Consider the following 25,845-nt stretch of genomic DNA (forward strand, 5'->3'; position numbering starts at 1 on the left):
CGGGTTTTTCTTTTCAGTTTTCGGGCTCCCCTTCTACCAAAGACTCACAGACAGTTACCGGTTTTCGGTTTTCGGTGCGGACCATTCATGGCAACTACCGTTTGGTCTTTTGTTTGAGTTTGTCTTGTGGCCGTCAGCTCAGCTCTACGGAGTCTATTTGTAGATACAAGCTGCCTAACAAGCGAACCGACTCTAGCACTCCAGCAACTCCAGCTGCTGCCACCGATTCCTCTCAAGCCTCGCCCCCAACCCTTCTCTCTTACTAGAGAGTTGCTACTATCTCTTTCTTTGGTGCCTTGCGGTGTGTGTACTTAGGTCTCTTCATGCTCTGTTCGCACAGCGAAACGGAGTATATTGGTTTTGCGCAATTTTAGACTAATGTTACGCTCTTAAGTAAGTTATTTTCTACCTTTAAGAACAATTACTAATTGTTGTAAGCTTCTTTTATTTTTAGAAAATGGCTCTGTTCGTCATAGATATTTTTTTCTCAATTTCCTCAATTTGTTCGCTCTTTTTTTATTATTTCTGTAGTTCATAAACTATTCGTAAACTTCTTTCTAAATAGTTCATTTGTTCACAGTTTGAGAGTCATCTCATTTACAGTCTTAGAGTCACAAGCTCAATTATCAAAAAGTTGCATTTCGACAGAGTTAAGCGCTGCTGAACAGAGTATTGCACAGTCGTTGACAGCGTGGAACAATGTTTCTACTTGTTCCATCTGCATTGGGGCCTGCTGCTGCTGGGGCTCAGTGCACGTTCTCAGCGCTATCTCAAGTGTTTTTTAAAAGTTCTCCAGCGATAAGCAATGTAACTTTATGGCCCACAGCCACTCGACTTCCATAGATGTCTTGGACGGATCGCTTGGCTTGGCTTTGCGCAGGCTGTCAAGCTGCGTGGCACAGCAACAACAATCATCATTATCATCATCATCATCAAGAACATGATTACGATTCGGTTTGCAAAGGTGCGTTGCGATCATGATGCATATGTATATGATTCATGACTTTTCACTTTTGCACGTGAGACAAGCCAGAAAGAGTGAGGAATATGGATGGAAATAGCGCACAGTGGGCAATAATTGATTGAAATATGAACAAAATTGGGCATAAACTAGAAAATTTGCAGTATGGAGAAACTGTTTCAGTTTTCATTTTCAATTCAAATTTTTTAAAATGAGGGAATTTTAAACAATAAACTCATGAATCATTTTTTGTTTTCAATACTCTCGTGTATCATATAATAAATATTCTTTAAATATTTGATAACGGTTAAGTTTCGATTGTTATATGACGCGTATTGGCAACTCACGATTTTAGTCAAATTATTTTGAATAAAAGTAAATAACTATTTATCTAAATTCTAAAATTAAAACTCGATCTGGCTGAAGCATCAACAAAAATGACTTAAATTTATTTATTTATTTTTAGTTGAAACCTATTTTTTGAATAATATTTTGATCTATGGGTACCACTGTGCGCAGCGCTGAGATGTCTGACATTTAACCCTTTGCATAAATTTTCATCAGTTTTTGTGGTCGTCGCCAGTTTTGGCACGGAATGGCACGTAAATTACTGTGACATTGCACATTGCAGCATCATTTTGCAATTTGTTGAATGGATTTGTTGCGTTCTATGCCGTTTTATTGATTAGTTTTAAATTAAAAATGATCGAGCGTAACGGGCGATCGGGGGCGGCCGGCTGCGGCATAAATCTCACAGATTTTCTTATTAGAAACTGTCAATGCCGCCGAATTTCACCCGAGGATAGTTTGACTAGGAAGGATATATAAATATGAATATAAATATAAATATATATGGATAGATGTATAAATGTATCTATTTCGATGATTTATGACCCTGACTGGCCTGTTAAACATCTGTGCGAAATGCCAGATGGCTTTCACTGCATCTCCCTCTCTCCCTCTCCCTCTCTTTCTCTCTTCATGGAATTGGTTTCGATGCAGCCATGAATATGGCTTCGTTTTGGGGGTCAGCCACCGCCTTGCGGGCCACCTTTCTAATGCCGAGCATTGAAAGGAGCCTGCCCCTCGCTGCGTTGTGGGTCATTAAAAGATTTTTTGTTGCTTGCATTTGTCCGGTAATGAAGGATTATAAATGGGTTTACTGTCTTGATGCATTGATGGATTGCCTCGCAATTGCCAATTGGCATAGGAAAGTCCACAAAAATGGGTCACAAAGTGATATTCGACCGGACATAAATGCGATCATAAATCCATCATATATAATGCCATTTTACTAGTTAATAACATTTTTTTAATTGCTCAGCTTGTCCAAGCTTTATTCAGGACTTTCGAAAGGCAAGAAGAGCACTAGGCTAGAAATCAATATAAAAACTCTATTTTGACAGCCTTGCAGAAGGTATTTTATCTTCTACCCCAAAAGATATATATATTCTAGATCAGTATGAGGTCCGTCCGCCCGTCCGTCTGTCTGTTTCTATGCGAACTAGTCTTTCAGTTTTGAAGGTTCTTCTTTCTGTTGCAGACATTACATAGGCCGGAATCGAAAAGCAGTTTTTAGTATGCCAAAACATTTTTCAAAATATTTGCATCAAATTCAGCATTTACGAGCTTTACTGTTCTTGCTTTTTAACCAATTTATTCATTAGTTAAATATCTTTCTAAAAATTCGTTAAAATTAGACAGCAGCTAGCTTGTAATAGGTAAACATGTAATCCTTCAGCTAGATTTCATTCTTGAATAACTCTTGTTTGTTTTTCCCCGATTCTTATCAAATTTTTCATGCAATATGATTGCATGATAAACTGAAGCTCGACCAAACCGAAACTTACAGCCTAAATAGGGTATATCTAGCCCTAGGCTGAGAAATCAAAAACAAGTAACAGGTTCTAGTCGGGAGCTCCCGACTAGGGGATACCCTAAACCCTCTTCTTCCTTATATCCATTTTTAATGGGTTTAGGGTATAAAAAAGCTAAGGCAGAAATCGTTCAGGTTTTTCTTTAAATGGGGCAAGTTTTAAGCATACACAAAAAAAAGTTGCCTATTCAGTTTCCCTTTTTTATAGTCTCTGAAATCGAGTCAATGTTTGATGCGAATCGAGAATATATATACTTTATGTATATACTTTATGTAGACATTAGCACAACTTCGATATATAATTTTCATCGATTTTTAAAGGGTGGAGGGAAACAAAAACTTTAAGAAACTGGATGGTACTTACCGCTCTCGGCTGCACTTATGCACTTCGCTGCAGTTTGCTCGTCCAGCTCCTCGGCGGGATTGCCGTCACCCGTGTCGAGCACACAAGTGACGCTGGCGGAGCTCCAGTCTAGGGCGCTGACACCGTCGCTCGAGATAAGCGATAGATCCATAGGTGGCACTGAGGCGCCACGCAATGTGCTCGTGCCGTTGAGGCCAACATTGGCGCCGGCGGCGCTCAGCGACACGCTCATCATGTACTTGAGATCCAGTGAGGAATTCATGGAGCCGCCATAAATGGAGCTGGTCTGCGAGGCGCAGGTTGAGTCGAAGCTGCGATTTTGCTCGCGTCGTTTCTCGGGCGTGGCATATAGAGGCTCGGGCGCCTTCTTGGGCGTCGTTGCGACGGCCGACATGTCGCTGCCAAAGGAGCTGTTCAGTGTGCCATAGCAAGAGGTCATCATGATGTCGTTGCGATTGAAGTTCGGCTGCCAGAAGTCCTCCTCCTCCACATTGCCAGAGTCGGCCAGCTCTGTTTGCTCCGTTTGCTCCACGGCAATCAGTTCGTCCAGATAGTCGGCATCACACAGACGTGACTCATCAATCATGGCAATCGTGTCCAGCGCATCATCATCGTCGGTTTCCTGCTCCGCTTCGGCCTCCTCATCATCCACCTCCTCCTCGCCTTCGTCCTCTTCAGCTGCGTAACGTTGCCCAGCGCTTAGCTTCTGAAAGGTTTCATCTGCCTGCTGCATCAGATCGTAGGCACGCGGTATGGATGAACCGTGCAGGGAGTCCGAATCGTTCTCCTCGATGCAGGACAAGTGGCGTGTGCGAAAGCCGTAGACAATGCCGCTGGCATTGATGTTCGGGGGCGGCTGTATGGGCAGCGGTGGCGTCTCCAGCTCCACCAGCTGCTCCACGTCCATTGACTGCAGCTGCATTGTGGCCATTGACATTGGGTCAGCTGTAAAAAAGAGAAACGTGTCTAATTAGTTCGAATGCACAGCTTTACTAGCGCAGACTTTGGTAATTGCACATTAAAACGTTAATTGAACGTCTTTTGGGAAGCCGGAGGGGCTGACTTTAACGATCCACCAAATGTGCCACCAAATGCAGCGAGCAAGCAGAGCCAGCTCGGGCATGCCGAAGGCTGAATACGCTGTAAAAAAAAACTCCTCTAATGTTGTTATTGTGCTTTGCGCTCGCTTTTGCTGTTTACCGTTACAATTCGCAACTAGTTTTAGCTTCAAACGAACGTTCCCATTGAAGCCATATGATAAGGCATTTGCAATGAGGCTTGAAATTTCCTTTTAGAATCAAGGAGCGATTAATCAAAATTTTAATTTTGATTATTTTGACGGACAGACATCGGCTCGGCTATTAATACCGATCAAGAACCTTTTGGATTGGAAACATAAACTCAATGTGTATTACATTTCGTGACAACATTCGAATACCCTCACCAATTCATAAAAATGCCCTAAAATGACAGCCTGAAGGCCCAGCGCCAGCGGAAATGAACTCAGCTCCGCGCTGCTCCGCTCTGCTCTGCTCTGCTCTGCTCAACTCCGCTCCGTGTGCAAGTTTCCTGCGCTTTGTGTATCTTTAAGGTGCGAGCTTGTAAATGATAAGCCTATAGCTTTAATGCTTCTTAATGCCAAAGCAATGTGAAATTGTTTCAACACAAATCTGGCAGCGCACACGTCTGGTAGCCAGGCAATTGCAGACAGCAAACAGAGTGAGAGAGAGAGAGAAGGCGAAGACGGAAGTGGACCCCAAACGATAGATGCGCACGCAACTTCCCCCATTTATGGGCAACTCCATTTGCTGGCCCCCTGCAACGATTCTGTGTGCGTCTGTCTACGGGGTGCGGGGGAGGTGTGGCGCGCGCGCGCGCTGTTGACGTTACATGGAACTCGGTAATAGTTCTGCCGACGTCGGCGTTGACGTTTGCCGTTGCATTTCCACTGTCAACATGCAATGTCGACGCACTCTTGACATTTCCAGACGCTGCGCCTTTTGCTGCTGCTGCTGCTGCTGCTGTTGTTGTTGTTGTTGTTGTTGTTGCGCTCGTCTAATGCTCACTATTTTTAATTTGCGGCCCATTGGGGCACAACTTATACGAAGACAGCGTCCGCAGTTGCAGTTGCAGTTTGGAATCGGATCTTATGTTTGTTGTGCTGTTTGTGGGCCGAAAAGTAACTGCGTAACATTTGCCTTAAATAAACATTTCGGCAGTTTGTGTTTGTTAACGATGCCTATATCAAAAGTATCGATGCCAATGGCTTTGCTGCTGCTCTGCCACTTTGTTTGTTTTGCGCCTGTACCCGCTTGTTGTCACTTCCAGCAACTGTCTATTTATAATGCTTACACTGTGCGCCAGCTAAAACACCTGAAAACACCTGTCCAAATGGCACAAAGCCTATTCAAAAAAAAAAAAAAAAAAGTGGTGCTCAAAAAAGAGCGCACAATTTGCAAATTAGCCAAAACGTGTGACCAGCTCACATGCAAGTTTTTGCAACTGGTTCCAATTGTGACTTTTTTTTAACAAATTGAACTAGCTAACTGGCTTGCAAGTTCTTACGACTGGTTCAAATTGTCACATTTGAACTAGCTAGCTCGCTTGCAATTTTTTGCAACTGGTTCAAAATGCCAAATTTCTTTAAAACCTTGAACTAGTTTTTATATCGAACTTTAACACTGTTAACTGTTATTTATTCTTTTATACACAGGCTGCACGCTTTCCTAAGCTATATATAATAAATAAAATTTTATAGACGATATTTTAATTGAATTGACAATGCTCTTATAGCTGTAATATTGGTACTGTCTAAATTTGTTCAGTGTAGATTTAACACGAAACTAACGCCACAAACAAATTACTCGAGGCGACAAGACAATGCCTGGCTTGGCTAGGCCAAAAATAGATCAAGCAAACTATCGCATCGGGATCGGGATAGGCAGAGGAACTAAACGCAGGCGATGTCGTTACTTTGTTGTTGTTCGTGTTTTTGTTGTTGTTGTTGTTGTTCGTGTTGTTGTCGTGCGCCAAAGCGGGAAAATGCATCGGGGAACAGTTGGCGAAGCAGAAGTCAAGGATCCCCAGCAAACTGCATTAAACTACTTTCGTCTCTCAGTTTATTGCCTCGGTCTCGTGCGTTTCTACTTTTAGCTCTCGGGGTTGTCTGACTGTATCTGTGAGAATCTTGAACTTGTGCCGCGTTCACTCTTTTCTTTTTTTTTTTCTCCTGTTGTTTACGTTTTTCCCTAGGTTTTTTTTTTGCTTTTTATTTGTTAAGTTGGAAAGTAAAATGAAAAGTGGAGGGAGCATGCGACATATTTCAGTCTCTTTCCAATTTAAATTGAAGCTATTCCGCGCTGTTATACACTGGAACAGGGTATTTACATTCTGTCACGAAAGGTGTAACACCTAGAATAGACCCTATAGAGTATATATAGCCGATGTGCGACGGCTTATCTGTCTTTGCAAAATATCTCGAAAACCGAACGAGCTTCAAAATTTCTGCTCACATACCTGTTAGGGTATTTGCACTTCGGCGTGCCGAAGACAATCTTTACACTCTGGCACTTAAATACATTGGGATGTGGTCACTTTAGCTTCGAACACTCATGGGCGCTATATTTGGTCTGGCATCCAGCATTTGATGCAACATGGAAGAGGCATGCTAATTCTGTCAACTGGCCCTGACATCAAATTACATTCGCATTACTCATTTTTGGCTAGAGACTACTTAAGATCAATTGGAAATTTTCTCTGAACACTCGAATACTTTCGAATAACGTTAAAAAAAAATTTAAATAATTTAATTGATTTTAATCACTTTTTTTGTAGGTTATTTTATACACACCTTTTTGAATGTATTTTATTTAAATGTGTTTTAAATGTTTTTTGTTTAATTGAGTAAATTCAAAAATTGAATATCAATTAGTTTGGCTGAGCTTCTAAATAGTTTTTATAATATTTTGATTTCTTCTCCTTCAATATTAATGCGAGTAATCCTTTTTGGTATGTTTTGGTTGGGTAGTTAGGAACTGTGTAGAATTGTTTATCACTCGTGAATCAAATTCACATGCACATTCACTGATAATCCTGAATATATTTCATATCCTATACGTATCTATATCTTATCCGTTCGATTTGTGGCCGTAAATCCGTACCGAGCGCGCGTTGGAATGCAATTGAAATGCTGCTCGAGCTGTGCCACAGTCAGCCCCAATGGCAACAGCCCTCGGCAGCAAGAGCAGCGCTCGGTTCCGTCGGCTACTAACTAGACAATGAAGAAGAACAAGAAGAGGAGGAGGAGGAGGAGAGGAGAAGACGACAACGACAGGCATCTAAAAATAGTGGCAGACGAATCGGACGCGGATCCGTTAGATTCCTTTCCCCAGCAGACGATGTGTCTGTAGCACCCCGCGAACAGTTCGACAATATGCAAATCCCAGTTTATAATAGAATTATATAGAAATTGAGCTATGCAGAAGATAAAGGTATTTACTATAGAAAAAAGCTAAAGGCAGTTTTCAAATCCAATTGGAATACAGTAAAGAAAATATCAATAGATCTATTAAGCAATACAGCTTTTGGTCAAAAATTTATCAAAAACCTTTCTTCAAATAAGTAAATATTAAATAAGCGTATAGATCTATTAAGCAATGCAGCTTTTAGTCAAGCATTTATTCTATTTCATTCCATCTATTACAAAGTTCCAACTGTACCGTGGATCGAACGAGCCAAGTCTCTCCGAGCTGCAGGATTTGTGTGCAAGTTCATTCAACCCGGAGACAGGAGTTCTGGCACGGACGGGAAATTGACAAATATATTTCATGTTTTGAAATTGGATGACAACGACCGCGAGCAGAGAGCGTAGCTGAGAAACCACGATGACAGCGACAGGGCGACGCATGCGCAGCAGAGTTTGTTCACCTTTAGCGCCTGCATCCGTAAGATACATAGATACATAGATAGAACTAAGTAATTGCAGTTACGCACGGATTGTATTACAAGAGACCAAGTTTTCGCTTCAGTGGATGTGTTTTTTTTTTTTTTTATTTTAAGGGCAACTCGATTTGTTCTTGTTCTTGCCGTTTTGATTTTTCCAAGCAACTGTTTCAATTTCTGTGGCATTTCCACGGCATTTCCATTTCCACTTTCCCCAAAAGGTGGCTGCCTGTCTGTTCGGGGTTGGATCTGGGGTGAATGATTTGTGACACATTCCCAGATCTATTCAGATGAGTTATTCCATCAAGTTATCTTCAATTTTCCCTTTTGATTGTTGCTTATTCCTATGATTAATTATTGTGGGAAATAAACATTGATGTTTTCAAGAGTTTCTCAGGCAATTCTGCTCTTAATCAGCTTTTAGTTATATTTAAAGAGAAACATACTTAAAAAGATGGCACTATTTAGAATTTGATAAATTGCAAAAATGTCCAAGGATTTTTATACCCTGAACCCATTAAAAATGGGTTTAAGGGTATATTTTATTTGTGCAAAATGCAAATGTATGTAACAGGCAGAAGACAGCATCTCCGACCCCATAAAGTATATATATTCTTGATCAGCATCAATAGCCGATTCGATCTAGCCATGTCCGTCTGTCTGTCTATCTGTCCGTCTGTCCGTAGAGCTAGAGCTAGAGACTTCAAATTAGATGTAGGTGCTCCTAGTGCCTGCGCAGATGGAGTTTGTTTCCGATAATCGTTAACTTACTCCGTTTACAAGCAATCGATAAAAATCGATATCGATTTCCTATTTTTTGGGCAATTTTGGTAAATAATAAGAGCTAGAGTCACCAAACTTTACATATAGCTTCTAAAATAAAATATACACATATATGCATTTGATGTTGGAAGAAAAGGGTTCAGGGTATCCCCTAGTCGGTAGCTCCCGACTAGAACCTCTTACTTGTTCCATATTATATTCATAAAATTAATGTTCTTAAAAAGAAAATCTCTTTCCTCAATCCGGGTGGTTATAATTATTCAATATTTAAAGCGCCCGAAAGTATGCAACATACTTTCTCCCCTAGTCGAGAACTGCCGACTAGAGCGTCTAAAGAAAACATTTACTTATGATTAAACAAGTTATAGTTGCAAAGTAAATACGAATTTAAATTTCTCTTTGACATTGGCTAACGATATAATAAAGTGGGATCCAATTGTATAAGAGCTTTCGAATAGCTTCGTTGTAAAATTAATTTGTGATTCCAACTAGAAATTACATTGACTTTCTTCGGCCAAAGATTTAATAACCAGTGAGACATTTTGCTTAGGGACCTTTAGATTCGACAGAATAGTAAGGCTCGTAAAATAGCTTGAAGAACAAAACATTTTTCCTTACAAGAAACTACTTTGCGACCGATCGTTCCTATGTCACTTATATGATATAGTTGTCCGATGGGATGTTAGCAAAGTGTCATGACGATAGCTTCAAAACTGATGAGGATATATCAACTCTGCTGTTGATACTGATCAAGAATATATATACATACCATATGAGATCAGAGATGACTCCTTCTATTCAATACGGAATTAAAATGCCCTCAGCAAGGGCATAAAAACAAACATTTGATGCCCTTATAAATAGTTACTTAAGTGTCTCAGCATTTGTTCTCGAGAATTTTCCATTTCGTTGGCAATTATTCAGAGTCAGGGAATATTAAGAGTGCGTACTTTATTGATTTGCGTCTAATATGTTGACTCTATTACGACGAGCCAGACACCAAAGCTGGATGTACTCGAAAAGTGAGCGCAGAAATATGAAATAGAATAGTTCCGACATGAAAACTACACTGAAACCAAACATAAGGCTCATAATGCCGCCGGTTAATGCTGGAGAAAAAAAAATAAAAAAATTATATGCTACTTTAATGAAGAAATCTTTTTGGCTGACGCACTTACACATATATTCCGTGGGGCCTGTGTAGGAGGAACGCACATAGCTGCGAAAGTAATTGTCATCGTGATAGAAATTGACAATGGCCAGGTTCTTGAGAATGAAATCCGTTGAGAAATTTCTGAAGTACTCGTTCTTGACCCGTGCACCCTGCTGGTTAAAGGGCATTGTGGGTATGGCGAATGGATTCGGAAAGTATGTGACATCATGGCAGCTGGTCAGGCAATGCTCCTTGCAGGCCGTACTCTCGCCATCCACATTCTCCAATTCCGCACGGTTCAGGCAGTCAAAGTGCCTCACATGACAGACGGTGGCATTCCGATAGATCAACGGCAGATGATAGGGTATGCAGTTGCAGAGCCTCAAGAAGTACATCGCATCGCACTCGGCCTCACAGTTCCGGCGTGTGTAGTATTTGTAAAAGAGCAGCTCCTGATCCTGCTCGTCGCTGAAAATGCATTGGCGCCTCCTACGATCGATGCTGCGTATGCTGGGCACAGCCTCATAGCTATTCGGCACGATCCTATAGTTGGTCTCGTGGCCGAGCATTATGGGCAGACCGGATTCCTTGAGACGCGGCTGATCAATCGAATTGTACAGGAGCACCTAGAGAAGAGTAGATTTATTATTATCATGCAATTTTTTATAGGTCATACCTTGAAGCCTTGTCCATTTGTGGATGAACAGTAGTAATCATCCGTGTGCCCGTTGAGCACAATTTGAAGACCATTCGCCACGCCTATGCCAATGCCCCGACGAGGATAGAAGCCCGCTGGCAGATGCTTTGGATAGCCGCTAATGGGGTTCCAGTCCACGGCAATGTCTGTCAGACCCTTGGACGACGTGTAGTCCCGTATAGAGGATGCACTTAAACAAACGCCTCTTTATATATATATGGATTAGGGTTATGGATTAAGAGCTTCACCTATGCTTGTATATATAGTACGGATGGAGGAAGTTGAACACGCAGCACAGGCCCTCGTCCACGAAAAACTCACGGAAGAGATCGGTGCAGGGCAGGCTCTGCTGTCCGAAAATACACGAAACGATCAGCTCCTCGCATTTGTGGGACACGTTAACGATGAACTTCGCGTACGTATCGCTCTTGGAGCGAGGTCTCAATGACTTATAATCCGTAAAATTGAAATCCTGATTGCAAGTCTTCTGCAGCATCGCATACTCTAAGGTTCCTCTAAAAGCAAAAAAAAATATATATATATATATATATGTGCGCATAGATGGATTTACTTACGGTCGAAAGTTGGCCACTTTTGAGTTCTTCGCCTTGTTCATGCTGCACACGGTTATCGCCGGAAAGGGTATATCCTGTATCGGTGTCATCGTCGAGCTGATACCAATGATAACTGGCGTGCTTTGCCATTTGTTGAACACGTTCACGGCCAGGTTTACGGCCAGGCACACAACGATGACAAACACCTTGGCAAAAAATAATTGCACCCAATTTGGCAAATCATTGTCCCACACATATTTCAGGCCCTGCAAAGATGTGCTGCGCAGAAATTCTTTGGTTTTCCTCTCAAAACATTTCCACAATCTCTCGACCAGACGTTCCTTTAATGTCATTTTCATATGAATGAAAACTGCGCTCAAGTCCTTTCAATTTGGTTTCTTATATAGCTGACTACCTAATTGATTTCCTTTTCAATTCAGGCTACAATTAAGTATTAATTAAAGTGGTTGCCTTAATTACTGTTACCAAGCATCATTAAGGCACAAGTAGTCGAGGTTGACCGAGTGGCGAATACCCTGTATCCCGCAGCACAACCTATACAAAAATATGACAAAGAGAAAATTGGAACGCTTTGAGAAGAAGTTCGATTGTGCCAATAGGCGCCATATCATATTATAAATTATAACTGATTAGTCCTTTTAATTTATATATCTGACAAATCAGGTGCTGTATAGTAGTTTCTCTTTTACTACGATATTTCCCATGATGCGCGATTTAGTAGACCCTAGATGCTGAGATATCAAGATATCAAAGATGTTTTTCTATGATATGTGATTGGGTAATTCGATATTGTTGAGAGAGAGCGAGAGAGTAAGAGAGAGAGTGAGCGAGAGAGAGAGAGAGAGAGCATAGTAAATCCAGATATCATTAAAATTAAAAAATAAGTTCCATGTTGACTAATCTGTCCCTATGGCGGCTATATGATATCGGGTTTCGATCCGGATACTTTGAGCCACTTTGAGCTACTTTGAGCGCCTTCGCTCCCATCCCATCCCAACTCACTAGCAAGGCAGCCAGGCATCTCTCCTAGCGGAGCAAGAACAAGGTGCCCCATTAGAGAAGTCTGTCTGCTGTGGGGCAAAAAAGAGAAGACTTAAGCGATGCCATCTACTGGTTCTACCTGACAGGAGACAAATCTCATTGAGAAAATATATAATTTAATAATCAGCAGAGTAAACAACTTTTCGCTTTATAGCCTTAACCTTAGCTGAGCTGAGTCTAATTTGTGGTAAGTCTTGTTAAATTTGTTTTTTCCTCAAATATAACTAGCCTAAGCTAACAATAAAATATATATATAATAATCTAATAATTATACGCTTACAGAGGGTATTATACTTTTGTCGTGCAATGTGTAACACATCTCCCAGCCCCTAAAGTATATATATTCTTGATCAGCCATCGGACTACTATATCATATAACTGCCATAGGTTTGGTTCTTTTTCGTTTTTTTTTTCTTCTGAAGAAAAGTTACTCAAATAATCCAGTTACGCAGCAAAGGAAAATACTGTTTCGGAATCTTCAGAGTACTCAGTCATTCTTTGAAAATAAAAATAAGTACATTCGCGACAATAATCATAAATACAATATGAATAATAAATAAAAAAGCTATATAGAAATGCTTACAAATACAAATAGAAATAGTATAAAATAATATGTTGTGTTATAAATCAGTTCTCTTTCGAGTATAGAAACTATAGGAAACTAGCCTTGATAAAGTGTACGTGACTTCGTCAAGTTAGAGAAAAACGATTCTTTTGTATAATCCAACACTCTAATAGAATTTCCCAATCGCTTATGAATAACACAATATTAGGTTAAATATATATTTTTAGATATAGACGTAGGTTAACATTGATTACAGGCTGACCACAGCGAAGCGAATCAACAATATGTTTGATGTAATGCGAGATTTAGGGATTTATGCGGGATGTAAGTGCCCCATATAAAAAGGGCAGTTCTGGAAGCTTGTTTCAGTCGCACTTGGCACTCAAGATGAAGGCAGTTGCTCTTTTGTTAATCGTTGCTGGCGTCGGCTGCAACCGGGCGCTCAGCTACGAGGATGTGCTGGCATCAGAGTTCGAATCCTTTAAAGTGGAGTACGAGAAGAGTTATGAGGATGACGGCGAGGAGCAGCTGCGCATGCAGATATTTAAGGACAACAAGCAGCTGATCGATAGGCACAACGAACGCTATGCCGCAGGCGAAGAGACCTACGAAATGGGCGTCAACCAATTCACGGACATGCTGGCAACGGAATTCCGGAAAATTATGCTAGTTAATCTCAACATTAGTGATTTTACCTCCAGCATTGAGTACATCTATTCGCCAGCAAATGCGGAGATTCCCAGCCAAGTTGATTGGCGTGAGAAGGGCGCAGTTACACCGGTTAAGAATCAGGGCCGCTGCGGATCTTGCTGGGCCTTTTCGGCAGCAGGCGCTCTGGAGGGACAGCATTTTATCCAAACGAAACAATTGATTCCGCTCTCCGAGCAGAATTTGCTGGACTGTTCCAGTCGCTATAACAATCATGGCTGTGGCGGTGGATGGCCTGCCGCCGCTCTCATGTATGTTCGGGACAATAGAGGCATGGATAATGACAGGGCCTATCCGTATGAAGGCCATGTTGGACGTTGCCGTTTCCGTCGCTATAGTGTTAGCGCAACTGTTACACAGGTGATGCAGGTGCGACGGGATGAAGTCGCATTGGCCAACGCCGTCGCCACAAAGGGTCCAGTTTCGGTGGCAGTCGATGCAACCTATTTCCAGCACTATCGTGGCGGTGTCTATAGCCATCGCTGTCGTCAACAGGCGAATCATGCCATGCTTGTCGTTGGCTACGGTTCCGATCAACGTGGCGGCGACTTTTGGTTAATCAAGAACTCCTGGGGTGGCTGGGGAGAGCAAGGCTACATGCGCTTGGCACGCAACCAAGGCAATCTCTGCCATGTGGCTAGCTATGCCGTGTTTCCGATATAGACGAACCAAAGCGGTTCATCTCACGATGTACACACTTTTAATATACAAGTATAAATAATCTATTCAATAACAATAACAATATTTATATATATGAAATAAGATGGATATCTTTTGTGAACCCAGGAGCATCATAAGTTACTTAAAGCATTAGAACATGTATAAATAAACGTTGCTTAAACTAAGTTTGCATTACAAAATATCTTATATATACAATTAACAATAGGTTATTCGACTTTGAAATTGTTTTAAGGAATAATTAGGAATGACATTGAACAAGTGGATTATGATGATTAACAGATAAAAACACAATTCTTAGGAATAGGTACAAAAGCAGTTTGATTTTACATTAAAGTATTAAAAGTATTAGTTCTTTGTGCATTGAAGCGACATTCTCGTATACAATTTCGTTTCGATAGCTCTATATGAATCGATATATTCACGTAATTTTTGAAGTCAGTTTACTTAGTTCAGTTGGTTTTTCATCGGCGTTCTGCAGCATTTTCGACTCCACGAGCGGCACTGTCATTTGCAAATGCAGCTCATAGTCAGGCGCTGAAAGAGTGAAAAAATCGATGTCTAAGATAGACAGATATTATTGCTTGGGCCTGACTCACTATGCTCCAGTATGCACTCCAAATCGTTTGCGCAGTCTATCGTGGGAAAATCAATGTTTGTGGACTCCTTCAGTATGACACTAATATCCTTGTGAGCGCTCATTAGGAACAGCGGGACATTCGCCTTGGCCAGCTCCTTTTGGAGACTGCCCATGCCGCGTGCGGCGGTAAAATCGACATCTATAAGGGTACATTAAGATGAAGCGCATTTGAGAAATATGGAAATGCTGCTTACCATGCACATGCGCGCAGTCGAGGACAACGGGTGCAGTGCCGTGCGTGGAGATCGCCTTGGAGATGCCAGAACGAACCCATTCAATGGCCGGAAAATACAGCGAACTATGCTTGGGCCGTATCAGAATGTAGCTAATGCCATTGATTGTCTGCAGCTTGGACACGCTTAGCACGGGCCGGGCCGCACGGTAAACGAGAAACGCCACATCCGTGCCGACGCCCAACAGCAGGCCAATCTCAACGCCAACGGCCAGGCTCATGACAAAGGTAATAGCGCCGGGCAACAATTCACGCCGACTGCAGCGCCACAGCGGCCGGATGACCTCAAACTCAATCATAAATATCACAGCCGAAATGATGACAGCACTCAACGCCGCCTTGGGAATATACTGAAAGAATGGCGCCAGCAGACCCAGAGCCAGCAGCACCAACAGGCTGGTGTAACAGCCGCCGATGGGCGTGCGTACACCACTCGCATGATTGACGGCGCTGCGCGAAAAGGAGCCCGTTACCGGCATGGAACTGCAGAAGGAGCCGCAAATGTTGCTCAAGGAGAGCGCAACCAGCTCTCGCGTCGGACTTAGGCCGGCGCCGCCGAATGCCTTGGAAATGGCCACATTGCCAAGCACCGCTATAACGGGCAATATCAGCATGGACGGTCCCAGTTCCGAGAGCTGCCAATTGTAGTTGAAATGATTTTACTATAGCTTCAAATGTATTCAAATAATAATAATACCCACCATTTGCTCAAAGCCCTGTGGCTCCTCGGTGCCGTTCGTGCCCAGTATCCTGGTCTCGAATTTCGGCAGCGCCAAGCTCGGCAGGCCGCTCTTCACCTTGCCCGTGAGTATGAAGGGGCAGGCGTCTAAATGCTTGCACTGGCTATAAGCCAGCCCACTGGAGATGAGCACCACGAGAGCATTGCGTCCGGTGGATGCGACCCAAATGCTGCCGCTTAGAAGCTGCTGAGCCCGCAAATTGTGCACACGGTTCGCCAGGTTGACGCTCTTCAGTCTCTGCGTGGCAAAAGATTGAATGTTAACAAAGATTTTCACACAGTCATTTAGTTGACTCACGCGCAGCAACAGAAGCACAAGTATTGAGACTAGTCCCAGTGTTAGATCTCCACGACGCACCTGATGCAGATTGCCAAATACGCTCCGCATGGTATTTATAAAATCCGAGCCAGAGCCGCCGCGCAAGCCCAACAGACCTTTCAGCTGTGAGGTGCCAATGATGACAGCTGTGGCCGAGGTAAAGCCCACGGTGACGGGCAACGAAATGAGATCCACCAATGCGCCCAGCTTGAGAACAGCCATTGCCAGCTCCACCACGCCGGAGATGAGACACAGCAGTATGCCATAAGCCGGACCCGAGTCCAGCCCGAAACCCGTATGCCGGCTGGTCATTAGCGCCAGCAAAGCTGTCGGCCCAATTGTCACCTGGCGACAGCTGCCCAGCAGCGCATACACAATGCCACCCACAAACGATGAGTACAGGCCATATTGCGGCTCTAGGCCCGCCAGCGTTGCATAGGCCAAGCCCTGCGGCAGCACCGTTAGGCCAACGGTAATGCCCGCTATCAGATCCGCCACCGCATCCTGCGCCGTGTAGCCCTGCAGCCACTTGAGGCCCGGCAGCAGAACAGTTAGGCTCTTCGGCGGCATATTTAGGTATCTGTAGTAAATGTTTTCAAAATTGTTAATCCACTATTATTTACTTTCTTTTTGTTAAGTGCTTTATGTAAATAAATGATAACATTTGCTGAAATGCGGATTGTCTTTCTATGCGATTCTCATAAGATGTTAATATACTCATAACACATATACAATAATAAATATAATATAGGCAATTACTTCTGTCCACCACCTTCCACCTTGCCCAGTCGATCTTTGTTAGTCTACGTCCTCTCTCTCTCTCTCGCTCTCTCTCGCTCTCTCTCGCTTTCGCCGTTTCTAAGCAACCGCCTTTCTATGCGATTTTCAAAATTTAAAATACTGCTTAGTAAGCAGACAGACTGTCATGTTCTTAATGATTGATATTTTAATATCTATATTTTAGTAATTAATTAAACTGACTTGCTTGCTGACTCTTGCAAATCGGCTTTAAGAGCTGTCTATCTAAAGTACAAAAAGTATAAATAATAAGTCAAATTACAATAAACAAAACAAAAACAAGCAACACTTCGAATTATTTCCAAGCAACAAAGGTACGGATTGAGTTACAATAATATTTACAATGTGTTTTTTTACCTAACCCCATTTTTTTTATACCTTAACTCACAAAATATAGAAATATTTGCACAAATGTCTCTAACCTTGCGACACAAAAACACGTTTCACCAGCTTAGAACAATTTTAAATGTCAATTTCTTTTCAAAGATTATGAATACGTTTCGACTACCGATCAGAACTCGTCGAGAGCCGCACAAAGACTGACAGAATTCAATGCGATCTCATCGGTCGCGTGCCGAATATGTTTTCTGGTCACACGACGTCGATTCAATTAGTTTAATAAGAGTGCGACACAAAACGTGATCATGCTCTGATCAATTACCATTATCATCAAACTATGCAAACAAATTTGTCGCAAGCTAATATTTGCAATTGAGATTGAATTCTGTAAACTACAACTAAACTACAGAGTTTAACGAAGAATTGAAATGTGAGCAATTTTTGAAATTGAATGTTATATCAGGAGGAAACTAAGCCAATTCATAATCAAAACCGCACGATAAGAAACTTATATGCTTAATATAATTATTAAGACTTGGGTACCTTTTGAATTAAAGTGGCCTTATCAAGCGAACTTTTACAATAATAACAAGTAAGAGGTTCTAGTCGGGAGCTACCGACTAGGGGATACCCTGAACCCTTTTCTTCCAACATCAAATGCATATATATATTCTATTTTAGAAGCTATATGTCAAGTTTGGTGACTCTAGCTCATATTATTTACCAAAATTGCCCAAAAAACAGGATATCGATATCGATTTCTTATCGATTGCTTTGGAAACGGAGTAAGTTATCGATTATCGGAAACAAACTCGATCTGCGAAGGCGCACCTACATCTAATTTGAAGTCTCTAGCTCTAGCTCTACGGACAGACAGACAGACAGACGGACATGGCTAGATCGACTCGGCTATTGATGCTGATCAAGGATATATATACTTTATGTGGTCGGAGATGCTGTCTTCTGCCTGTTACATACATTTGGATTTTGCACAAATACAATATACCTTTATACGCATTTTTAAAGGGGTTCAGGGTATTACAAGAGACAAGTGTTTTCTTTGGACTACCGAAAAGGATATAAGCTAGATTTGGCTTATATAGGCAGAGCATTCTAAAGCGCGTAATTGGAATAATTGGAACTAACAAAAGATTTGTTCATAAGAAAACATATGAATTTTAGACAAACCCATATTAAGTTACGACAAAGTTCAGACAGAGTTGAAGTCACTCAGAGTTTTTATTACCGTTTTAAAACTGAAGCATGCTCAATTAGCTTTGAGTTATAAATAAAAATAAAATATATATCTATATATAATAATGTAATAATTATATTTATTACTCAATGGGACAAAGGGGTATAGGTTAATTTTAGCATATGCCCCGTCAGGTAGCCTATTTTGGGTAAAGATCGGTTCTAATTGTTAACAGAAAACGTCTCAACAGAAAGTTAATTGAACATCTGCATGTAAATGGGTTTGTTTGTCTGGAGCGCGCCATTTTAAACGGCCAAAGCTCTCACTCGCATGTCAATGGCCAATTGATTGACTGGAAATTGGCAAGATAAGAGAAAACTAGTTTTCGTTAACAAAATCAATCAAGGCGCCTCAACTGAATGTGTGTAAGCGCGGAGCATGCAAAATAACATTACGAATAACATTACATTATGAGTACATGCTAAATAGGCCAAGTGAAAGAGGCTCAGAAATAACTCACTTATGATGCTGGCAGAGGACGCAGCAGCAGCAGCTAAATTATATATATAAATATTAACAAATCACTCTATTGCTCCACAGTTGTTCAAATTAGTTGTAATAAAATAACACTTATTGCTTTAAAAGTAAATAAAAACTGGCACAAAAGCCACCGGCAACAGCGTCCATCGATGTTGACAGCCGTACTAAATATTTGGGTTCAAAACAGTACGCTGTTCATTTCGCCGAATGTAAATAACATTAACGATTTATGTTTCAAGTATAGCAATAACATATATTTTGTGAAAATCAAGGGGCAGTAAATTTACCAGCAATGCACATCCTCAATATGCTGTTATGGCTTTTTCTCAAACAAATTAAGCCGAATGTGTAATTTTTACAGAATTTGTCATTTTGAGCCGCATACCGCGCGTTAAAACTAAAACAGCTGTTAGGCATTGCCAGCTCAACACCATTAGCAGCAGCGCCATCTATCTGATATGAATTTAAATGTACAGCTTTTAAAACAAAGTAATAAGCATATTGTAAAATTAAACCCAGTAAGTCATTGATTATGAAAATATTTTTGCTTGTTTATTTTAAATACACATTCACAGTTATACATAGCTATACAAAATTCCAAAAATAGAGCCACAAGTTATTGTGCAGCCCCAGGTTTTGTCTCTCGGTTTCTCGTTGTGCAACACTAGAAAGATTGCGCACTTTTTAACACTAACAAAGATTCATTTCTTTCATTATGGCAATTTAACATAAACAACAATTCACGCCAACTAATTTATTTAACGCCACAGTCATCGCTCAAACACCGGACTTCATTTCTGTTGTCATTCTTGAAAACGCACCACAAACGTTAATTGCAGCCATAAAAATAAAACCAGAAATCGGAAAAGTGAAACTCATTCGGCAACAGCAGCCAAAAAAGCATTTTGTAAAACAACAAGCATACTATGAAATGGGTAAGTTTCCATAGGCAAGGCAATGCCAATTCATATGTATATTTTTTAGGCCATTTGGCAGGCATAAGGGCTTCCTGGTTTCAGCGGTGGTGGCCTTCAATTTTTTTTTTCTTTTTCTTATGTTAAACTGCACACATTTTCCATATGCGTGTATTGCATACATACACACTCTATGTGTGTGGCGAGTGGCTGTCTCACGCATACAGTTGCATCCATATAGAAACAGAGCGGCTGCAGTTTTAACAGAACTTTTGTTGTCGTTCCGAAGCGCGGCAAAATGTGGTCGCTGGATTTAGCCGTGACCCAGTTTAAAAGTGTGCTGCCAATCGTCTTATGTTATATATTTACTTAACATTAAGACACGAATTTAGCTAGTGTTAGTGCAATTTCAGGTATCGTTATTATTTTGCACTTCGCATGACCTTTAACCACACCCCCACTGCTCAGAAGGCTTAACATACATACATATGTATGTGTGAGTGTCATCTCTAATAGTGTAATGACACTTGTGAGTTATTCCTTTCTCTCGCCAAGAGAACTGTCACATTAAAGCGAGATAGCATGATAAGACAAGTCAATTTGTTTGATGTATCCCTTTTTTTTTTATTATATAATACGATTGTTTTTTTTTTTTACCAGTTTCCGTTGACTTCAACTAACGGTCGATATTAAATTGATAAAAATACAAATACAAAATTTCGCTAGCCTTGAAGTCAACGTTACTCAACGTTCTCTTGCAGGCAATGCACATTAAAAACAAATTATAAAAACAAAAACACATACACACACACTCCCATACACACAAAAAAAAACTCATACATAGCTTAAGGTTAACTTTGGTGAGAAGGTGGCTGAAGCAGCTCTGCAGCGGCAGCAACAGGCGGCGACCGTCGACGATGTAAGTAGCGCCCGTAACTCCTCCCAATCACAAAGTCAACCACCAATCCAACAATTATATATTGCTATATATACAATTTCCATATATATATATATACATGTATATATATTGCCCTATTTGTTTTTACGTGTATTTGTTTTCTTTGGCAGCTGGCAAAATTTTGAGCACCTCTTCACCTAAGAATTGGCTAAAAAAAATATATATATATCAAGAAATATTTGCACAACACAAAAAAAATATTAAACAAAAAATCAAATTTTCTTTAATTGCGACTGTCTTAACCAATTGGCCTGGCTACTTCGTATTTCTTTATGTTTGCTAACATCCCATTTTATATAATACACTATATAATAGACATAAAGACTCGATACACACCCAAATGGAGCCCTAAAAATCCAATATTTTGAACAGATCGGCAGGTTCCAAGGCACAATTGATTCCATGATATACTGGTCCGATGTTGATGAATATTTCTTTGAAATTAAGATTGATTTTGGTTGAGATATATTAAGAAATTAAAACCAATTCTTCGATTGATTTTGGTTGAGAAATCTTAAGAAATGAATTCGTTTTAAGTTAAAACCAATTCTTCGATTGATTTTAGTTGAAAAATCTTAAAAAATGAATTCGTTTTAAGTAAAAACCCAGTTCTTCGATTGATTTTAGTTGAGATATCTTAAAAAATGAATTCGTTTTAAGTTAAAACCAATTCTTCGATTGATTTTGGTTGAGATATCTTAAAAAATGAATTCGTTTTAAGTTAAACCCAATTCTTCGACCGATTCTTTGGCCATGTGTAAAGCGCAAGGTGCACAACTTGGTCGAGATACAAAAATATCTTGAGAAACAAACTAGTTTTTCATACAAGACATGACAGCTAAACCGTATTCGACTAGTGCTCCGTCAGATGTGCAGAAATGATGCAAAACCTCAGCCAAATTTGGATTGGGATCTGCGAGAATAGTTGGACCAACAAAGAGAACGTCGAAACGGCTAGATCGAGTCGGCTTTAAGTATATTTGTATATATGTTATGGGGCCGGAGATATCTTTGTCTAGAAATTCGAAAATATAATATTCTAGAACGAAAAAATAAAATTCGAATGAATACGAATGGCTATGAATAGTTGCTAATCATATTCGAATCATTCAAATGGGCTCCAACAACCGCAACACAAACAACATTCACATATTCTCACAAATATATATATTTTTCAGTAGGTGTTATTCAAAGCTAATCAAAAATTTGCGACCCAATTTACAGACAATGCCCTCGGCCATCAGTGGCGGCGCGCATGGGCAGGTGCATATACCCAGCAATGAGGAGTGCGGCATACGAGACGTATGGAAACATAATCTTGAGGAGGAATTTCGCACCATACGAAAGATTGTCCAAAAATATCATTTTGTTGCAATGGATACGGAATTTCCAGGCGTTGTGGCGCGACCCGTTGGCGAATTTCGTTCAACGGCCGATTATCATTATCAATTGCTGCGCTGCAATGTGGATTTGCTGAGGATCATACAGCTGGGATTGACATTCATGGATGACGATGGCAAAACGCCCCCGGGCTACTCTACATGGCAATTCAATTTCAAGTTTAATCTCAGGTGAGCTGTCTCTCTCTCTCTGTGTGTGTGTGTGTGTGTGTGTGTGTATAGCCTAAGCAATAGAATATAATAATTGGTACAATTTGGTAATTTTCTGATTTTGTGGCATTGCAGCGAGGATATGTATGCGCAGGATTCGATCGATTTACTGCAAAACTCGGGCATACAGTTCAAGAAGCATGAAGAGGACGGCATTGATCCCATTGATTTTGCCGAGCTTCTAATGAGCTCCGGCATTGTGCTAATGGATAATATCAAATGGCTGTGCTTTCATTCCGGTTACGATTTTGGCTATCTGCTTAAGCTGCTAACTGATCAGAATCTGCCCGCGGATGAGAGTGACTTTTTTGAGCTGTTGCACATCTATTTTCCGAACATCTTTGATATCAAATATCTGATGAAGTCGTGCAAGAATCTAAAGGGCGGCCTGCAGGAAGTCGCCGATCAGCTGGAGCTGCGACGCGTCGGGCCACAGCATCAGGCCGGCTCGGATGCGCTGCTAACGGGCATGGCCTTCTTCAAAATGCGTGAGGTACAACACACATTTGGTATACACTTTGACATTGAAGAGCCTTGCGCATTCTTTCCCCATGTGCTTGAGCACGCCATGCACCTTAAGTCGGTTGTCACGGTCAGCTTGCGTAGCAACAATGTTACCATCACCAGTGGCAGCTACGACGACAGCGACAATAGCAGCTGCAGCAATCCCAGCACAGCAGCAACAACAACAACAACAACTAACGGCGATAGCAACGATCTGACCATGAGTCAACTATTATCCTCTCGCGCTCAGTCTCTGCGCTTTTCCATAACGGTCTATACGCGCACCGTAACGCCACCGCCACCGGCGCCATCCACGACTGCAGCACAAAGCATTCTGGGTCCGGGCAACAGCAGCATCAACAACGAGCATCATTGATGCGCGCATCCTGTTGCTGCTGTTGCAATCCTGTGTGCTGTTGTTGTTGCTGCTGCTGCTGCTGCTGTTGCTGCTGCTGCTGCTGTGCTGTACGATTGCAACTAACCCGCTTTGCCCCATTACATTACTTATTCATTTATCAGTTTTTAAGGTTAAATGTTTTCTCATTTCATCTCATTTCATTCTCATTATGTACATAGTTTCCTTATTTTTTTTATGTACTTATAATACTCCTAATTAGCTTTTAGACGCCGCTGGACACATACGAAATGCATTTTATTTGTTATGCTGCATGCAACGCATTTTCATCGGCTAATCCTAACCCAACAACACATTTTGTAAAATCCAAAACTTAAATTGGATGATGGAAAACTAAAAACTAAATACTAAAAAAAAAAAACCGTACTGAAACGTTTACTAATTAGCAACAGTTGTTTAAATCATGTGAAACATGTCTTTAATTTGTTAAATTTGAAACAAAAAACAAAAACCAAAAAAAAAATATCCAAAAAAAAAAAAACACTGCAACAACTCTGAAGTTTGCTGGAATTTGAATAGAAAATTAAATGAATTGAAATTCAATTTTCTTTCTCATTATTGTTGATTTGTCATTTCTGGTTTCTGGGCTTATCACACACACACACACAAACACACACTTTTCTGATCTAATTGTTATATAATTTTTTTTAATCACAAGCTGCTTTCACTCGCTTACAAATATTCACTCATTTGCTTTAATATTTGCTTGCCTCAGACTTAACAAAATATATATATATATAATTTTTTTTTGATAAAATGATTATTAATGAACATTTACTTATAGTTGTTAGTTCATAGAAAGTCTTATGTATAGCTAATTTTTTTTTTTAACTTAACTAGTCGCAAACTATTTTGTTGGACAAACTCCATGCGAATGTTGCTATTTGATATGGTCCCATTATATTTTCTAACTATGTAAGATTTGCACGTAAAGTGTTTTTAGTTTTAAGCTGGTAATTTTTTTTTTTTTTGTTTCTAATACCCAAGCGTATTTTTTGTTTCTATAATTTTAAGCGATATGGAAAAATGCTTCCGTGCAGATTCCACTGCATTATGAATGTTGAGTATAGCAAGTGTTTAACCCGTTAACTAATTATGTAAAAAAAAAAACCAAAAAAAAAAAATACCCCCGAAGCAAAATTACAAAATTAATATCGAATCGAAAAAAAGACAACACAAATTGGTAAATGGTATGTAACTTGAAATTTATTAACACATATTTTAAAGTATCCTTGAACTGAACTCAATTTTAAAATAGTTCACATACTTCACATTCCATACATTTTGTCCATGTCCATGTCGCTTGCCACACGCTTTACTAACTAACTAACTAACGCCTAACACTTAAACTAATCCCGTAAACTCGGCTGCTGCTTTGCCAAATGTGACTCAGTTAAATTCGTATTGCCTTAATGAAATGTGACGTTTTGCCCAATTGCAGATGTTCTTTGAAGATAATATCGATCATGCCAAATATTCGGGACACTTATACGGTCTGGGCACCTCGTTCATTGTGAATGGCACCAATTTCCACGAGAGCAACGGCGAATCGAACAGCGCCTCATGATTTATCCTGATGAAGAACGCCGTCGTGCATGACAAGAAACTCGAACAAGTTGCTGGAGCTGCTGCATCATCATCATCATCATTCACATTCACATTATCATTATCATCATCATCAACATTGGCTGCTGCTGTCTCTCTCCCAGCCCCGTTATGAGTGGGAGAGGCAACATTCACAACATTCAACAATCGCATCGTTAGAAAAAAAAAAAAAAATAATAATAATAATCCAACTATCCACAATTAAGCTATTGCAATACAAAACAATTTACTTACACGAGATTTTCTATGCTTTTAAAAGAAAGTTTCCACACTCTGTAGATGTTTTACAACAAATTTAAAAACATTAAAAAAAAAAAGAACTTAAACTTAAAAAAAAAAAACAGTTAAATTTAAGCGAAACAGAAAAATTACCTTTGTTAAGGAATCACTATCAAGATCTGTATGTCTTAAATGTGTTAAGAAACAAATTATGAAATATAAGCTAATATGTATAGGCCAACGTGTATTTGTATAAAAAAAAAAAAACAAAACAACAAATCAATATATTTAAACATTTTAAATTAGAGATTTATGGAGTATTATTTGATTAAAACTCGTTTTGTGGCGAATATTTTCCACATGTATTGCTTTGAGTCCTCCTGCAAGACTTGGTAAAACTTACACTTACCACTTTGATCTTTGTCCTGGATCCTTTCTGTAGTCCCTGCGGCCTGTTCCGCTCTCACCTGGCTCCA

At 40.3% G+C, this 25,845-nt stretch overlaps 5 protein-coding genes across 12 annotated transcripts in view; 2 read left to right on the plus strand and 3 right to left on the minus strand.

The window, feature by feature from the left end:
- Positions 1-7,070, minus strand: part of rols (rolling pebbles) — a 66,016-nt gene extending 58,946 nt beyond the window's left edge. For 2 of the 5 annotated variants that reach the window (XM_032434071.2, XM_032434069.2), the window contains exons 1-2: positions 5,268-5,427; positions 3,202-4,146 (exon numbers count right to left, since the gene is read on the minus strand). In XM_032434071.2, coding sequence (XP_032289962.1) covers positions 3,202-4,138 — 937 coding nt within the window. In that variant the 5' untranslated portion in view covers positions 4,139-4,146; positions 5,268-5,427. Of the gene's footprint in view, positions 1-3,201; positions 4,147-4,645; positions 5,428-7,051 lie in introns of those variants that run through there. The other 3 variants (XM_070208627.1, XM_015174929.3, XM_070208628.1) reach the window with 3 other exon arrangements.
- A 2,806-nt stretch (positions 7,071-9,876) lies between these two features.
- On the minus strand, positions 9,877-11,682 carry ppk5 (pickpocket 5). Its single transcript, XM_002048477.1, has 5 exons — positions 11,351-11,682; positions 11,024-11,290; positions 10,755-10,965; positions 10,104-10,704; positions 9,877-10,034 (listed from the first exon to the last, which is right to left on the minus strand). The coding sequence occupies exons 1-5, from the start codon at positions 11,680-11,682 to the stop codon at positions 9,877-9,879; spliced, it is 1,569 nt and encodes a 522-aa protein (XP_002048513.1).
- A 1,631-nt stretch (positions 11,683-13,313) lies between these two features.
- LOC6623967 (cathepsin L-like peptidase) lies at positions 13,314-14,327 on the plus strand. The gene has a single exon (XM_002048478.4). The coding sequence runs from the start codon at positions 13,344-13,346 to the stop codon at positions 14,325-14,327; it is 984 nt and encodes a 327-aa protein (XP_002048514.1). The 5' UTR covers positions 13,314-13,343.
- A 20-nt stretch (positions 14,328-14,347) lies between these two features.
- On the minus strand, positions 14,348-19,315 carry LOC6624245 (sodium-independent sulfate anion transporter). 2 transcript variants are annotated; one of them, XM_015174926.3, is made up of 6 exons: positions 19,125-19,315; positions 16,252-16,852; positions 15,916-16,191; positions 15,177-15,849; positions 14,942-15,121; positions 14,348-14,879 (listed from the first exon to the last, which is right to left on the minus strand). In XM_015174926.3, the coding sequence occupies exons 2-6, from the start codon at positions 16,840-16,842 to the stop codon at positions 14,764-14,766; spliced, it is 1,836 nt and encodes a 611-aa protein (XP_015030412.1). In that variant the 5' UTR covers positions 16,843-16,852; positions 19,125-19,315; the 3' UTR covers positions 14,348-14,763. The 2 variants fall into 2 exon arrangements, with proteins under 2 accessions (XP_015030412.1, XP_002048515.1); XM_002048479.4 differs by lacking the exon at positions 19,125-19,315 and adding an exon at positions 17,493-17,608.
- A 392-nt stretch (positions 19,316-19,707) lies between these two features.
- Pop2 (CCR4-NOT transcription complex subunit Pop2) lies at positions 19,708-25,678 on the plus strand. Of its 3 annotated transcripts, none has more exons than XM_015176056.3 (5): positions 19,708-20,079; positions 20,903-20,977; positions 22,241-22,587; positions 22,702-23,119; positions 23,748-24,088. In XM_015176056.3, exons 1-5 carry the CDS (start codon positions 20,071-20,073, stop codon positions 23,820-23,822), a joined length of 924 nt encoding a protein of 307 aa, XP_015031542.1. In that variant the 5' UTR covers positions 19,708-20,070; the 3' UTR covers positions 23,823-24,088. The 3 variants fall into 3 exon arrangements, with proteins under 3 accessions (XP_015031542.1, XP_002048516.1, XP_015031541.1); XM_002048480.4 differs by lacking the exon at positions 23,748-24,088 and adding an exon at positions 24,987-25,678 and having other exon boundaries at positions 19,712-20,079; XM_015176055.3 differs by lacking the exons at positions 20,903-20,977; positions 23,748-24,088 and adding an exon at positions 24,987-25,678 and having other exon boundaries at positions 19,716-20,079.
- The last annotated feature ends 167 nt before the right edge of the window (positions 25,679-25,845 follow it).

The sequence above is a fragment of the Drosophila virilis genome, chromosome 3 (assembly GCF_030788295.1).
Source record: "Drosophila virilis strain 15010-1051.87 chromosome 3, Dvir_AGI_RSII-ME, whole genome shotgun sequence".
NCBI classification, from domain to species: Eukaryota; Metazoa; Arthropoda; class Insecta; order Diptera; family Drosophilidae; genus Drosophila; species Drosophila virilis.

Excerpts from the sequence above, each read along its gene's own strand:
- Pop2 (XM_002048480.4), top strand. Across the intron at positions 20,978-22,240 it reads AGGCGGCGACCGTCGACGAT|ACAATGCCCTCGGCCATCAG; the intron begins GTAAGTAGCGCC and ends CCCAATTTACAG. Across the intron at positions 23,120-24,986 it reads CCTTCTTCAAAATGCGTGAG|ATGTTCTTTGAAGATAATAT; the intron begins GTACAACACACA and ends GCCCAATTGCAG.
- LOC6623967 (XM_002048478.4), top strand. The coding sequence starts at position 13,344 with ATGAAGGCAGTTGCTCTTTTGTTAATCGTTGCTGGCGTCGGCTGCAAC.
- ppk5 (XM_002048477.1), bottom strand. The coding sequence starts at position 11,682 with ATGACATTAAAGGAACGTCTGGTCGAGAGATTGTGGAAATGTTTTGAG. Across the intron at positions 11,291-11,350 it reads AAAGTGGCCAACTTTCGACC|AGGAACCTTAGAGTATGCGA; the intron begins GTAAGTAAATCC and ends TTTTGCTTTTAG. Across the intron at positions 10,035-10,103 it reads AGGCCCCACGGAATATATGT|CATTAACCGGCGGCATTATG; the intron begins GTAAGTGCGTCA and ends TTTTTTCTCCAG.
- LOC6624245 (XM_015174926.3), bottom strand. The coding sequence starts at position 16,842 with ATGCCGCCGAAGAGCCTAACTGTTCTGCTGCCGGGCCTCAAGTGGCTG. Across the intron at positions 16,192-16,251 it reads TTGTGCTTCTGTTGCTGCGC|AGACTGAAGAGCGTCAACCT; the intron begins GTGAGTCAACTA and ends TTTGCCACGCAG. Across the intron at positions 14,880-14,941 it reads GGAGTGCATACTGGAGCATA|CGCCTGACTATGAGCTGCAT; the intron begins GTGAGTCAGGCC and ends TCACTCTTTCAG.